This window comes from Drosophila ficusphila, unplaced genomic scaffold (assembly GCF_018152265.1).
Source record: "Drosophila ficusphila isolate 14025-0441.05 unplaced genomic scaffold, ASM1815226v1 contig_791, whole genome shotgun sequence".
Lineage (NCBI taxonomy): Eukaryota > Metazoa > Arthropoda > Insecta > Diptera > Drosophilidae > Drosophila > Drosophila ficusphila.
This window is the reverse complement of record NW_025064737.1, coordinates 16,840,496-16,852,837: the sequence shown is the minus strand read 5'-3', so window position 1 is coordinate 16,852,837 and position 12,342 is coordinate 16,840,496. Positions and strand designations below refer to the sequence as shown.

General features: G+C 44.0%; 5 protein-coding genes across 6 annotated transcripts in view; 2 read left to right on the top strand and 3 right to left on the bottom strand.

The window, feature by feature from the left end:
* Positions 1-8,158, bottom strand: part of LOC108091958 (eukaryotic translation initiation factor 4E type 2) — a 46,164-nt gene extending 38,006 nt beyond the window's left edge. For both annotated transcript variants that reach the window (XM_017191355.2, XM_017191354.1), the window contains exons 1-2: positions 7,651-8,158; positions 6,023-6,482 (exon numbers count right to left, since the gene is read on the bottom strand). In XM_017191355.2, the coding sequence (XP_017046844.1) occupies positions 6,023-6,482; positions 7,651-7,688 (498 nt within the window). In that variant the 5' untranslated portion in view covers positions 7,689-8,158. The remainder of the gene's footprint in view (positions 1-6,022; positions 6,483-7,650) is intronic.
* LOC108091956 (syntaxin-1A) lies at positions 301-5,128 on the bottom strand. The gene is made up of 2 exons (XM_017191352.2): positions 2,489-5,128; positions 301-987 (listed from the first exon to the last, which is right to left on the bottom strand). Exons 1-2 carry the CDS (start codon positions 3,358-3,360, stop codon positions 969-971), a joined length of 891 nt encoding a protein of 296 aa, XP_017046841.1. The 5' UTR covers positions 3,361-5,128; the 3' UTR covers positions 301-968.
* Positions 6,543-7,519, top strand: LOC108091957 (UV excision repair protein RAD23 homolog A). Its single transcript, XM_017191353.2, has one exon. The coding sequence runs from the start codon at positions 6,632-6,634 to the stop codon at positions 7,475-7,477; it is 846 nt and encodes a 281-aa protein (XP_017046842.1). The 5' UTR covers positions 6,543-6,631; the 3' UTR covers positions 7,478-7,519.
* Positions 8,159-8,656: 498 nt separating the features above from the next.
* LOC108091959 (ADP-ribosylation factor-like protein 6-interacting protein 4) lies at positions 8,657-9,327 on the top strand. Its single transcript, XM_017191357.2, has 2 exons — positions 8,657-8,904; positions 8,976-9,327. The coding sequence occupies exons 1-2, from the start codon at positions 8,718-8,720 to the stop codon at positions 9,215-9,217; spliced, it is 429 nt and encodes a 142-aa protein (XP_017046846.1). The 5' UTR covers positions 8,657-8,717; the 3' UTR covers positions 9,218-9,327.
* Positions 9,246-11,917, bottom strand: LOC108091954. Its single transcript, XM_017191351.2, has 3 exons — positions 10,294-11,917; positions 9,653-9,868; positions 9,246-9,589 (listed from the first exon to the last, which is right to left on the bottom strand). Exons 1-3 carry the CDS (start codon positions 11,878-11,880, stop codon positions 9,356-9,358), a joined length of 2,037 nt encoding a protein of 678 aa, XP_017046840.1. The 5' UTR covers positions 11,881-11,917; the 3' UTR covers positions 9,246-9,355.
* Positions 11,918-12,342: the final 425 nt, after the last annotated feature.

Below are 12,342 nucleotides of genomic sequence, written 5' to 3'. Positions count from 1 at the left end.
GTTTGACCGTTTCTTTATCGCTCCCTCTGTTTCGCACTCTTGAAACTCGAAATGTCACAACACAAAGGGCACGAATTCATTAATAGAAGGGGGCGTGGAATTTCAATGGGCGGTGGGTGAATACAGAGGGGGGAAGTAGGGAGTAGGGGGTCTTCGAGGACATAAAAACGCGACCTTCGGCGATTTTTCAATGCTGGACGCGACAAGTCACGAGGGAAACTTTGGCGTAGAGAGAGTAATTGTGGCAATTCGCCGATAAAAAGAATGTTAAATGTTGAATAATTATTGTGTATTACTCACCTCAGCGTTTGGGAATGGAGCATTGCAGCTGTTTTTCGCTGGAAGCTGTAAGGCTGGAAAACTGGAACCCGGAACCTGGAACTTCCAACAGACGAGGGCGTGGCAGGGCGGAGTCGCGTTTTTGTTTATTTTGATTACTTTTTCGGGCTTTAGATTGCATTTTCGTGGTTGAAACCAAACCGCAGTTTGATTGATTGACATAATACGAAGTTGGCAGCGAAATTAGTTTTTGTTTTGATATATTTTTTTTTTTTTGTATTTTCACTAAACGCGGTGTTTTTGCTGTTGTTGTTGTGGTGGAAAACGTGCTGATTGTTGCTGTTGTCGTTGCAGTTTTCAGTTTTCTTTTTTGCTCGTTCAAAAGATCAAAAGGTGAATTAACGAATTAAGAAAAAAAAACGTGCACATAATGCAGGTCTGACATTTGCAGGTGTTGTAATCAAAAGAAATTCACCGATTCGCGTGAATTCGTTTGGTGCATTAACAAGTTTGCCATTTCCTACTTAGAAGCGAAAGCATTTCTCCGTGTATCTTAATCACAAAGGTTCTTAGAAACTCAAACATATTACGTTTTGTTTTGTTAATAATTAGTATAGTTAATTTGCATCGTCTGGATTGTACTACAAAACATGTGTAGCTAATGCAGATTATTGGCCTTGATGAGCATGCTACTTGGTTGCTTGGATTCTATATGGATTGTTTATTGTGAGTGCAGAAAAGTTGATTGGTTTGATTTTGTTGTTGTTAAATTGTTTTCAACAGCCGCATGCCATAGAATAGTTGGGTTGTGTATGAGGAATATTTTGGATTGCATTCCGATTGTTAGTTTTTTGTGATGTATGATCCAAAGGGGGCGGAAAGAAAGGAAAAATAAATTAGGATATTTAACAAAAGTGTGTGAGAAGCGTGTTTGTGAGTGTGTGTAAAATGAAATCGTGGCTAAAACCAAAATCCATTAATTTCTGTTAACTTTTCTGACGATTACAAAACGGAAAAAAACAAGTTTGTAGGGAAGTTAAACAACCAAAAAAAAACTTGTCCAATTGTTTGCGCAACAATAAAAAATGAATAATCAACTTTAAATTTAACAGTTTACCGATTAATTTGAAGCCGGGTATATGTGAGTGTGAATTGTTGATTTGTTTACCCTTTTAAAGTCAGCATTCGATCAACTTCCTTAAGTTTATGAGTTTCGGTTTGCATGTGTGTATCAGATTTGTATTCGTTTTCGCTTTATCATCTTCATTGAGAATGTCCGAGTTAGCTATTTATCTAGTTTTATATTTGTATATATATATGCTGTGTGTTCTGTATAAGTTATATATATTATATGCATTCAATAAATATGAACATGTTAAGTAAATAGCATTATAGTAAATAGTCAATATAGTTATTATCTCGCATAATAAACAATCTTTTTATAATAAATATTCAAAAGTTAACTTGAGATTTGTTGGATCTTCTCATTTTTTTCCGTGAGAGTGTGTGGTGGTGGTGATGAGGCTACTTTAAGTGAGTTTTTAACAGGAAAACTAAACTAGTTAAACAAACAAAAACTAAATGCATTTTCAAAGTTGAAAAACGAGGAAATCAACAAGATTTTCTTTCTTCATTTTCTTGCAAAGCATTTGCAGTGAGAGTTTTGTGTGAGTGGAGTGTTCTTTCTTTTATTATAATTCTCGTTTTTGTTGCTTCGCATTATAACAATAATCAATAAAATTTCATGTTTTCTTTGTTTGCAATTACTTGTTTTGTGTTTTTTTTTTCTCATTATCATTTAGTTTTGGTTTAATACATTTTCAATTAGCAATTTGTTTACAAGTACTAAATATTCTGGTAGCTATAACTTGAGTTTCATCATGTGTATATAAGGGATAGACTCTGGGGACTTGAGACTCTTTCTTACTAACCATACATGTTTTTCTCTATATATATTAGCTATAATTGGTGTAATCGAGCCCTAATTTCGTGTGCTTCTCTTTTGTTTTTCTTTTTATCGGGGGTTCACTGGTTGCGATCTCTTACAGTTTAAGTTTCGATTTTTTGTCTTCTGCAATTTCTCTGGGTGGGTTGCGCAACATCCTATATAGATCGGGTCTTGATGAGATTGTTTGTGTGTGTTTATATGGGTGTGAAAAGTGTATGTATGTGTGTGTATGTGGAGTAAGTAATTGCATTCGAGATTTACATGAAATAACTGCTAACATATGAGGCCGCTAAGATGCCCAGCACAGTGAGGCAGATCAGTATCATGATCTTCTTTCGTCGGGCTTTACTCTGGTACTTGAGCGCCTTCTTGGTGTCCTGAGTTGCCGTCTGCACATAGTCCATAGCGTGCTCCACATGGTATTCAATGCGATCGATCATCTCGCCCTGCGACTCCACCAGCATGGCCATGTCCATGAACATGTCGTGCAGCTCCTTGATCGACGTCTCCAGCTTCATGATGTCCTGATGCCGGGCCTCGATGTCCGCCAGCGTTTGCTTGGCCTGCTGCGTCTCCATGATGATGCCCTGTGTGAACACCGATGAGTTGCCCTCCTCCAGCATCTTCTCCAGCTCATCATCGTTGGTCGGCCGTCCGGTGATCTCCAGCTGACGCTGTATCCTTCCCTTGCAACGCTCTCGGTAATCGGTTTGCGTACGATTGTATTCGGTCATCACCTCAACGAATTTCCGTGATAATGTCGAATGCTGCGTCTTTCGGATTCTCAAATCCGCCGACGACTTGTTCTGCTGCTCCTCCTGTTCGATATTCTGCTCGATGCCCTTGAGTTTGCCCCGGACGCGATTGGCATTCTTCTTGATGTCGGCCATAAGGTCCTCCAGCTCCTGCTTGGTTTTCTCATCCGTTTGCGGGGCGGACAGGATGGCCGAGTGCTTCTTCTTCACCTCCTCGACGTTGTCCTGCACCTTGTCGATCATCCCGCGTATCTCCTCCACCTGGGCGAAGAAGTCGTCCATGTAGGAATCATGGCCGTCCACATTGACGGCCACCTCCGTCTCCTCCTCATCGTCGGATTGGGCGGCATGCAAAGCGGCTAATCTGTCTTTAGTCATCTTTGTTTTGGGGTTTGAACAGGGTTTGTAAGGGTTATCTAGGGGTTTATCCTAGTAAACGGGGTTTTGAGTTTTCGGGGTGGATAATTTCGTTTTTAACGGGCTTTCGGAATTTCGTTGCTATTTGGTTGATAGTTTTTCGGGTTTTTTGTTTTTTCTTATCGCTTATGTTTTTTATGATTTCGTTGTTTTTGTTGTCGTTTTTTTTCGCCAAGCTTTACGTAAGCTTTTGTTGCGCGGTTTTAGCAGATTGCGTTTAAGCGATTAGCAGTTAAACGTTAACACGCACACACACATAAACCACACGTGTAAACGCGCGCGGAGTTTTTCCTTTTTTCTTTATTTTGCAGCCTTGCTTTTAACTTGTTTGCACGTTTTTTCCACTTTTGCGAGAGACCTTTTATTGATTTTCCGCTTTTTGGCTTGGCAGCTCTCTCTTTTTCGGTTTACTTTAGTATATAATTTTAACTTAACTGGCACTTTTGCTGGCTTGGTTTTGGTTAATATTATTATGTTTTTTGTGTGTGGTGTTATTCGCTCACAGAGAGAAGGAGAGAGTAAGTGAGAGACAAGCAAAGAGAGCGCGTGGTGGCGGGCGGCGGCAGCGACGTCGACTGCGGCAGAGCACCTCTTCAATGCCAGCAGCTAAAACTGCTGCTGAATTAATTTTTCTTTTTTTTTACTAGTGACTCACTGGTTTTTTATTAAAAATAATTTTAATCTTTTTTCTTGCAGTGCTATTTGTTTGTTTCACTTTCGCACTGGCACACACGTACGCACACACACGCGAACGATGGAGCGATAAACGATTTTCGGCAATGGGAGAGGCAACCTCCTACCGAAAATCTCTTAAAATGGGCAAAAAATCGATTTCTGCGCAAAGCTCCAATTCTGCCGTCTGCTTTTGCTGCTGCTTCTTCGTCGTCGTCTTCCTCTGCTTCCTCTTATTCGCGGGGGGTGTTACGGTGGGCGTTATTTGTTCTTTCTCTCTCCTTTTCGCTTGCGTTTTATTTTCGTTTGTTGCGTACGCGTCGTCGTCGGCGGCGATTAAGTGTGTGTGTTAGAGAGGGACGCACGACCTACTCTCACGCTCTCACTCTCGCACACTGGCTGTCTAGGGTGTCACGATTTGTTGTTGTCACCTTTTGTTTCAGCAGCACATTTCTTGGCTATTTTTTTGACCGATAAGTACTGGCAAAATTGTTAATATTTTTAAAATTATTTCGCGATTTTCCCGGCGGCAGTGAGTGTTTTTTGGTGTGTTGATGCGAGCCGAAACGAAACGCAGCACCTCGCGCGGGCAAACAATTTTCGAGTGTGACCGCAGAGCTTCGCAGTTTATATACCACCCGGCTCGCGAAAATATCTCAAAGAAAATACGAAGATTTTGGCCTAAAGTACATTAAATACCAAATAAATTCCTAGGTTAGCTAAGATCCTTACCAACAGTATTCAGCACATTTAGAACAACAGAAAGCTGAATTGAATCCGTTTTTAGCTGTTGATATAAAGTTTTTAATGGAATGTTGCAACCTGTTGAAAACTTATAAATATAACTGTAAGGGCTAAACCATATCCCTTATAATGTTTGTTTGCAGTAATTATTGGAAGTTGTTAATCAGGATTAGCCGCGGACTCAAACCAATTCAGCGGCAAAAAGAGTACTCTCTTCTGTCGTTGATTCTTTTCTCTTTTAAATCACAGAGCAAGTGTTGATGTATGTGAATGTTGTGGAGAATGTGTGATCTTCTCTTTTTGTTATATTTTTAATTCATATTTTATATTATAAATTTTTGAATTTTTAAAAATGTTGTTATTGTTTTATTATTTTTACTGCTAAAATTGTTATTTTTTCTTTATGTAAGAAGTTTTTTATTATAAGCCGTTCACTTTTGATTGATAATAGAGCTAACACATTAAAATGTTGTAAATAATTGCAAGTGGTTTTTGTTTTCTCTATTGCTCGGCTTATTCGTGTTTTCACTTTTGCTGTTAATTATCGCTTCAAAAGGCAAAAACGCTTTATAAAATGTGCTAAAAATGCCGGCACATTGGTTCCATTACGTCAGTCCCACAGCAACAACAACAATCAGCACGGTTTGTTTGTGGATCCCATTCGAATTGGGAAACGTCATGCGCGTAAATTTTTATGAATGAATCGCGACCGGCACTTTTGTTTAAGCGAATTGCGAAGCTAAAAGGGAACTCGGAAATGGCTTGCTATATTCAATAATATACGTTGAATTTATAAATAAATATTATAATTAAGTAATTCACAGGGTTGTTAGTTATTTCGATCAGGGCGATAATGCGTTGCACAGCACTGGTCATTAGGGAGCGAAATTTAAATTCCCTTAGAAGAGGAATTTTAGGTTTCTGGTATTCGTTCTTAATTCTATAATTACTTCATAAATATTAACTATTGAAAATAATTTAAAGTAATTTAGTAAAACAATTTTTTAGGATTTGAATTGAATAAAATTTAAATTTTTAAACGTCTTAAAAATGTCAAATTTAGAAAACTTGGAAAACAGAAGAGGTGGTAATTAAGAAAATCCTTGTTTCCGAATTTAAAGGCACCGATTGTTAAGAATTCATGATCGAAAGCTATCCCCGCATGGCTGTCCCAAAAAAGGCTTTTTAAAGGATCTTCTGCACTCACCGGATATTTCGTCTGTAGCACAATGCCGCATATCTCGTCGCCGACGAGGAACTGCTCGCCGAGCATCGCCATGCAGACGTTCTCCCAGGCACGCTCGATCTTGTTCTTGCGCAGCCGTATCACCCACTGGCCGCCCTTGCTGTTCGCCGGGTCCTCCCACATCGGCTTGATGCCCTGCTTGAACAGGCTGAGCTCCCGGTAGGGCTTCAGGGCGGTGGGTCGGATGAGGTGCGAGTAGAGCGACCACCACTGCTGCACGCTGGCGCACCGGCCGACCACGTGCAGCGACTTGCTGTAGTCGGCGGCCGCCCGCTGCGTCCCCTTGCGGGAGAACCAGAGGCAGTATGTGTGCTGCAGCCGGTTCTCGCCGGGACCGACCTCCAGAGGCGGCAGCTTGTCCACATCTATCTCGTTCTCCACATCGCTGTCGTCACTGTCGACGAGATCTGGCCAGATTTTCCTGAAACGCGCGTGCATGGCACACACGAGAGAAACGACTTTTGATTAGTATGTCGAGGCTTAGAAATCAAACTTAAAATAAGGTTCACCGGATCACCACATTCCTTTCAATCTTCGAATCAGAAACGCTTAGGATTTAAAATTTGAATAATGAAGCTGTCCATCCGTATGCTGGACCAGCGCACCATCTCTCTGGAGATGAACGAATCGCAGGATGTGCGGGCCTTGAAGCAAAAACTGTGCAACATGCCCGAAGTGTCCTTGCCCGTGGAGAGCTTGCAGTTGATCTACAGCGGTCGCATCATGGAGGATGCCTTGCCGCTCAGCGAATACAACATAGCAGAGGACAAGATAATTGTGTTGATGGGCAAGAAGACTATACAGGTGAAGCCGGCAGAAGAGCAGGTCGCCCCAACAACCCCGCCTGCAGCAGTTGTTCCTGGTGAGGTTGGCACCAACCAAGTGGTTGCACCTTCAGTGGCTCCCGATGAGCAGCGTGTGCGTGCTCTCATGGCCATGGGCTACGGCGAGCAGGAGGTGCGTTCCGCCCTTCGCGCTAGCTTTAATCATCCGGAACGTGCCATTGAGTATTTGATCAGTGGGATTCCCCAGGAGCCTTCAGTGCAGCATGGCTCGGTCTCTGCACCGGTAAGCGCCCAGGCATCAGGCGAAGGATTAGGGGCACTGGAGGGCGATCCTGGTCTTGCCCAAATGCGTAACTTGATACGCGAAAATCCCGAGCTACTCCAGTTAATTATGACCAGACTGGCCGAAATGGATCTGACTGGCAATGGTGCCAGTGAAAACTCTACACCGGGAATAGGAGAAAACGTGCAGGTCAACCTGACCGCCGAAGAAGACGCCGCAGTAGAGCGACTGGAGGCACTGGGTTTCCATCGCCTGGAGGCCGTGCAGGCTTACCTCGCCTGCGACAAGGATGAGCAGCTGGCCGCTGAGATTCTATTACGCCAGTCAGAGGAGGATATCGATGAATAAATCGCGTAGGGCGCACGTAAAGTGCAGCCAGAACATAACCTAACAATTGGCCAAGTGAAGAAGGTGATGCTGGCCCAGTTTTGTTGCTGGCGGTGGAGCGTTTGAGGAGTGAATGATTGGATGGATGGGTTATTGGTTGGTGGTTCCCTGGTTGGTGGAGAGGCTCCACTTACGACTCGTACTGCTTGCTGGCTACTTTCTCCATGCTCATCCTGGCAATGATTCTGAGTGGCCGACTGGTTGCTGCTGCCTGCTAACGATCTGCTGATTCCTGGTCTGTTTCCTTGGTGCTGCTCCAACCGTTGGAACGAGAACCTGTGGATCCGGGTGATTGCACTACTAGATTCTAGATGCTGCTGCTTCTTCTGGCGCAATTCTTCTTTTGCTCCTTGGCTGCGCGTGTGTGTGTTTGGTTGTGTGTGCTCGCGCGTTTGTGTGAGTGTGGGTTATTGGTGGATTCTCTTGTGGGCGATTTTTTTTGGGGCCGCCGCTTTTTGGGAAAGCGGTTCGCTACGGATTCACCGCTCTCTCGCTTTTTATCTGGTGATTATTCGTGCGTCCTGTGCTTCGTCCTTGGTGGTTTCCAGTGGGTTTGCTTATTTCTTGGCCGTTTCGTTTTGGTTCGCTCAACTTTAGTTTGACGTTTCTTTTTGTACACAACACAACATGCGTCTGATTAGGTTCCACTTGCAATCCACATTCCACGCGGCGCTGTCAAAAGGCGCCCGTGCTGTAAATCGTCGCGCGGATTTGAAGTTTTCTAACACTGCTCTTACAGCGGTTACACACCCTGTTATAGAGGGTATACCATTTCCTTATGTGCTTTGTAACTCCTGTTATATTTATAGAAAATATATAGCTTATTAACAGCTAATATACCATTCTAAAAAAACAGGTATGGAAGCAGGGGGTGGTCCAGGGTGACCGAAATTTTGTTTAAAATGTACATTTTATGCGCTTTGAAATCTATTTTAACTAAGGGACTTTTTGATTTAATTTATTGAGATAAGTTGATAGCTTTATTTAATTAATAATTATGCACTTTAAAACAAAATCTGTTGATCGCTAAAAATCTTTTAAAATGTAATCCACATTTTTTTAAATGGTAACAAAAAACTTTCCGTCAAGAATACAACCCTAACATTTACCCATAATAATTACACGGTATCCGTTTATCGACTTTTTGCTGACAGTACCACAAAAAATCGTTTTGTTTACGTTCTTTTGTAAGCAACTAAAAATGGGCAAAAGTGAGAAAAAATCAAAGAAAAAGCACAAGGAAAAGCGCAGGGAGCACAAGGACAAGCACAAGTCAAGAAAGTCAAAAAAGCACAGCCGGAAAAAGGAGGAGTCCCCTCCGCCAGCTCCTCCGCAGCCAAAGCAGCCCGAAAGTGGCAGCGAGGAGGAGGACTTTGCCATCCCAATAGGTCCGTAAGATCCCCACTATATTATGAACCACCTAGGTTTTGCTGAACCCTTTGCCCCCCAAAAACTCAAGCACTGATGAACAGCAAGTCGCATGCACCAGAAACTCCGGAAGAATACCAGCGCCGGCAGAGCCAAATTCGCAGGGAGGTGGATCCGGTCACAGGACGAGTCCGCCTCATTAAGGGCGACAGCGAGGTGTTGGAGGAGATCGTGACCAAGGAGCGCCACGCCGAGATTAACAAGAAGGCCACACGCGGAGATGGGGAGTTTTACGAGTCCAGATCTCTGGACGCCGCCAGGCGTCGTAAATAGCTCATAGCAAAAACCAAAGGACATTTAATTTGTCTTGTAGTAATAATTAATAACTGTCAGTTTAATTAAACAAAAGGCTAGCTAGCGACTACATATATGTACACGCGAAATCCGTGGAAAATTTCTTTGGTGGCGCAGCTAGTACAACTGATGGAAGAAGGTGGTGCTGCCGTCCTGCCAGGCGGGATCGTCGCTGACCTTCGCCCGGCACATCGGGCAGGTCTGTTCGCGTTTGAACCAGGTCTGGACGCACTCATCACAGAAGATGTGGCCGCACTCCAGCACGGTGGGCGTGTTGAAGGCGTCATGGCAAATGGGACAGAGGGCTCCCGCGGCATCCATCTCGTCCTTGGTCGGCGGTCGCTCAGAGTCCTTAAAAAAATGAGTGTTAGCAATTTTTTAATTTTAATTTTTTTTTAACTCTATCCGTCTTACAATATTTTTCCTGAAGGTCACAATCGATTTTTTAAGCGACTTGCCGCGCTCCACCAGCTCAAATATCTTGGCGCCCAGGTAGAGGGCGGAGAAGAGTCCTCCGGAGACTACTTCCAGACCCGAATAGGACTCGTATAAAAACAGGAACCACTGGGATATGGGTGTCAGCGCCCTGTAGAACTGAGATGTGTACTCCACCAGCACATAAAGTCGGGCCTTGAAGGAACAACAACAAATATTATTAGGGAAATCCCACAGTATAAATTTCAGAACTTGATTCTATTAAAATATCATGACAATGAATTAATTTAGCCTTGCATTGTTTTCTTCAATATTGCACACAAAAATGAATCATATCTTACTGCAAAGTGGGAAATTGAGATTACCTTGTTAGTCATTATATAATGGGAAGTGTAACATTACAGATATTTCTATAATTGGTTTTTGTTATATACCGAAACTCCGTCTTTATGTGCTTTAAGACAATAATCAAAAAGTTTGAAAATCAATGGGAGCTTTAAACATACCTATCATTTTCGCTAATAACTTTACTAAGTGAATTATTATTATCTCCTACTGATTAAACAAAAGTAGTTCTTGTCTTTATCGGGCATCGATCCCTCTAGAAAAGTATTACTCACCCGCACTTTGTGTCTCATCAGATGGTGCGGCAGCATGGTAATAAATATTTTGACCAGCATTGTCAGCAGCTTGATTATGAGATCGCTCACAGCAATATAGTAAAGTAACATGCCCAGCGGAATAACTTTAAGGGCTGAATACGTATCATTTGAGATGGACGCTTTGATGGTTTCCTTTGACGTCGTGGGATTGTCGGTCATCATCCTGTCTCCCTCGGCGATCGTGTGGTAAGGCAGCCCGGTGAACTCGAGGGTAATGTATTTAAACGGCGGCGGCACAATGAGACCCAAAGGATCTGGCGGCGCAGTGGCCAGGAACAGACGCACTGCGACCACCACCACAATAAGGCAGACATCCCTTGTCATTACAGCGTAGTTCTTTTGGGCCAGCCGGGCCACCTGATTGCGCACCGAACGATTAATATTGTACATCACTGTCTGAAGCACCAGAAGATCCACAATGCCCAGCAGGTGGTCGTGTATAAACTTGATGAACAATATGAAGATTAGCGGCAGATAGCGTACAAAATGGCTGAGGATCTGCACCACCATGTCATCGGAGATGAGGTGTTCATCTTCTGGCGGGTTCTCTGGCGGGTCTATCTGGCCATTGCCACCTCCTCCGTTCTCGCCGATATCGTTTCCCTCGCCCAGGTCCAGACTATCATTGAGTTCATGCTCCTCGAAGGCCACGGGATTGCTGTGCAGCCCTATGACACTGGCATTGTGTCGTCCTCCGTTAAGGCCGTGATTGTGCCGCATCTCTCCCTCGCGCAGTGAGATGCTCCTGCCCATGACTCCAGTGGCACTGGGTGCAGATCCGCTTCCCACGCGGCTGTATCGCTGCGGACTGGCTGGTTCCGCCAACGATGGCTGCTGCTGCTGTGGGCCGAGCAGTATGTGCGAATTGTCTACGGGATTGGCGGCAGCTGCTGGTTGAGCTCCTGTTGCTGCAGCAGCGGGTGGATACCGGAAATTGGAATGTGTAATAAAGGAGCGCAGGGCCTCCGTCGAAGGGGCCGTGGACAGGGAGAAGACATCGTTGAGGTTGACGCGCCAAAAGCCCAACTGCCGAACACCTGCAGCCGTTGAGGGTGAGGCACCTGGTCCGCCGGTAGCTGATCCGTTGCTAGGTGGCTCCTCCAAACTGCCGCCAGTGTTGGCGCCCATGCTGCGCGACTGTTGCAAACGGCGATTCATCTGTGTGGTTACTCTAATCGGGGAACTACTGTTGCTCGCAGGCGTATAAGATCGCTGTCGGGCCAAGAAGGTGGACAGAATGTTGCCGTGGCGGGCGTTGCCGCCACTCAGACTGCTGCTCCTGGCTGTGGGTACGTGGCTGTGCTCCAGATTGATGCTGGTGTTGCCCGAACCCCCAGAAACACCTGCGCCTCCTCCTCCCCCGCCACCAACGCCAACTCCAGAGGTCACTGACGACGAAGCGGCGGGCAGCAGGTAGTCGTGCTCCGCCGTCGTGGACTCATTGTCATCGCTCTCAATGCTGATCGCCACGCCAGCCGATGCACCGCCGTCCGGGAGGCCCGGGCCTCCTCCACCGCGGTACGAATCCTTGGGGCTGTTGTTCATTGTTCCACATCCAAAATCACCATTCAGAGTTACCAGATGGAGAAACGGTGTTCCCCCAAAAGTTCTTGACCAACCAAAACCTAAAAAAACCTGTTTGCTTACAATTGTTATGGTTCGAACCTCGGGTTGCGCCTAGAATAACGAAAAGCCTAGAGAATGTGCGAACACTGGCCACACTGAAATTTTAAATTTTAAACCCGTTAAAATAACAAAATTAAAAGTTTATAAATTTAAAAGGTTCCCTATGTTCTTGATAGTATGGGATTAGTTATTCTGTTATAAATATTAAGCTACCAAGTTTTCAAATAGTTAGGCAATAAGGTGCAATTACTTTAAGTATTAAACAAAAAACCAAAAATCAATTTGTTTGTGTTTCATTGGTCTGTTTTTCTTGAGTGTATTTGTATGTACCATTATTTACACCATTAAAGCAATTTGTTTATAAATTTGTATATTTTCTAT